Source organism: Sceloporus undulatus, chromosome 8 (assembly GCF_019175285.1).
Source record: "Sceloporus undulatus isolate JIND9_A2432 ecotype Alabama chromosome 8, SceUnd_v1.1, whole genome shotgun sequence".
Taxonomy (NCBI): domain Eukaryota; kingdom Metazoa; phylum Chordata; class Lepidosauria; order Squamata; family Phrynosomatidae; genus Sceloporus; species Sceloporus undulatus.
This window is the reverse complement of record NC_056529.1, coordinates 36,025,002-36,027,302: the sequence shown is the minus strand read 5'-3', so window position 1 is coordinate 36,027,302 and position 2,301 is coordinate 36,025,002. Positions and strand designations below refer to the sequence as shown.

General features: G+C 48.2%; 1 protein-coding gene across 5 annotated transcripts in view; it reads left to right on the top strand.

Annotated features, from left to right (window-relative positions):
* The first annotated feature begins 620 nt into the window (after window positions 1-620).
* Window positions 621-2,301, top strand: part of ABCC6 (ATP binding cassette subfamily C member 6) — a 337,990-nt gene continuing 336,309 nt past the window's right edge. For all 5 annotated transcript variants that reach the window (XR_006100480.1, XR_006100478.1, XR_006100479.1 and 2 more), the window contains exon 1: window positions 621-761. Coding sequence is in view for 2 of the 5 variants with exons in the window: in XM_042437337.1 (XP_042293271.1) it covers window positions 675-761 (87 nt within the window). In the remaining 3 variants the exon portion in view is untranslated. The remainder of the gene's footprint in view (window positions 762-2,301) is intronic.

Below are 2,301 nucleotides of genomic sequence, written 5' to 3'. Positions count from 1 at the left end.
GAGAGAGAGACACGAGACCCAGAGCGGCCACCCGGAAGCAGAGGCTGGCCCCACGCGCGCAAGCCCTTGGCTGCCCCCTGGCGCCTGGGAGTCGAGGCGTCCTAGTTAAGAAGTGATATGATTGATGATAGCCTTGTTTACATCACTTGAAAGGATGTTCTTGGAGCAAGCTTTTTTCTGCTGCCCCAGAGAAAGGGGCACAAACACAGAGCAATGGCTTAAAAGTACAGGAAAAGAGGTTCCACCTCAGCATTGCAAAGACAGTGGAAGTCTCCTCCTTTGGGAGTCTTTCAGCAGAGGCTGGAGGGTCAGGGATGTTTTGGTTGTGAGTTCCTGCATGGCAAGAGGCTGGACTGCATGGGATTCTGTGGTTTTCTCCATCAGTCCTGATAACATATCAATGTTTTCCTCACACTGGGAAAAACAATGTGCACCTTCTGCTTCCTAAACATAACACACAAAAGTGAGCAGGTACACAACCCGTTGCCTAACCCTTTGCCTCCTTTGCAGTTGTTTAGGACAATTATTCACCACTTTAGTTTGCTTAGCTGTTTCATAACAGTCTTGTCCCAGGACCAACTGGACTTTGCTACTACAGGAGCGTCGCAGAATCTGGCGTAAAGGGGGCAGCAGCAGCAGCAGCAACAACAACAACAACAACAACAACGGGTGTCATGGCGGGGAAAGGCGCCATGAAGGAAGGAGGAGGAGGAAGCTGGCTGTGTGCTGCTAACAGGGGAAAGGAGTCGGCTGCTTTGTGGGTGAGTGCCTCAGAGGCGGCATCCACACTGTCATATAGCCCCAGTTGAGCCCACTTTAAATGCCCCCCTTGGCTCAAGGCTATGGAATTCTGGGAGTTGGAGCTTGTTGTGGGCCCAGGATTCCTAGATGTTGGCTGAGGGGACTGGGGCTTCATAGAAACCTAGAGTTGAAAGAGAGACCCCCAAAAAGGGCCTTCCGGTCCAACCCCATTCTTCTTCTGCCATGCAGGAACTCTCAGTCATAGCATCTCTATTGACATGATATGGCCATCCAGCCTCTGTTTAAAGACCTCTAAGGAAGGAGACACTGTCCTTCTTAGAGTAGACTCATAGAATCATATTGGAAGGTACCCCAAGAAGGGCCCTGATCCAGTCCATCCCCATTCTGCCATGCAGGAACTCTCAGTCAAAGCATCCCTATTGACATGGCCATCCAGCCTCTATTTAAAGACCTCTAAGGAAGGAGACGCTGCCCTTCTTAGAGTAGACTCATCGAATCGTAGAGTTGGAAAAGACCACAAGAAGGGCCCTGATCCAGTCCAACCCCATTCTTCTTCTGCCATGCAGGAACTCTCACCAAACTGCAAATCCCAGGATTCCACAGGAAGGAGTCCTGACAATTAAAGTGGTACCAAACGTATTTACTTCTGCAATGTGCTTGTTGCTGCCATTAAATCCATTCTGAAATGGAAAGCGGGCACAAGAAGGCAAAGACCGCCAAGGGATTTAAACTTCCCTGCTGATTTGAGTGGTTTGAGTGTTGGATTACAATTCTGGGGACCAGAGTTTGTTTCCCACCTTGACCATGAAACCCACTAGGTACCCTTGGGCCAGTTACACTCTCTCAGCCTCAGAGAATGGCAGTGGCAAACTTCCTCTGAGCCAACTTGCCAGGAAAACCCAGTGATAGGTTTGCCTTAGAGTTGCCATACGTCCATAAGGCACACAACAACTACAACTGATCTCTCTCACTCTCACTAGCCATAAACTTTGGCCCTGCATATATTTTGGACATCAGTCCTAAGGATCCTCAGCAATACTAGGGGATTGTGAGAGTTGCAATGTACTCCTGGGGCAATAGCAGAAATTGGAAAGGCTGGGGAGAAGTGCTGCCAGTCAGAATAGACAATCCTGGGCTGGATGGACAAAGAGACTTTCCTGGTGGAAGCCTTTTTCTGTCCTCTTTTTCTGTTCCTCTTCAGCAGGGGTAGGCAACCTTTTTGAGCTGGGGGCCGGGTTGGTGTCCCCCAGACAACGGGGGGGGGGGGGGGGGAGCCAAAAAATAAATAATTAAATAATGTAGGACAACATTTTCAAATGTAGGACAACATATTTTTTTTAAATTGGAGGACATGCAAAAAAAATTTGATGATTTTTAAAAAATGTTAATAGAAATGCATGTTTCTTAGGCATGATCAAAATGGAGGACATTTGGGCATTATTCCTAGACAGATGGTAGAAATGTACTTTCCTTTCTGGCCAACCCCCTCTCCCCCCATTCCAAACAGCACATTTGGGCATTGAACATGGCTTTACCTAA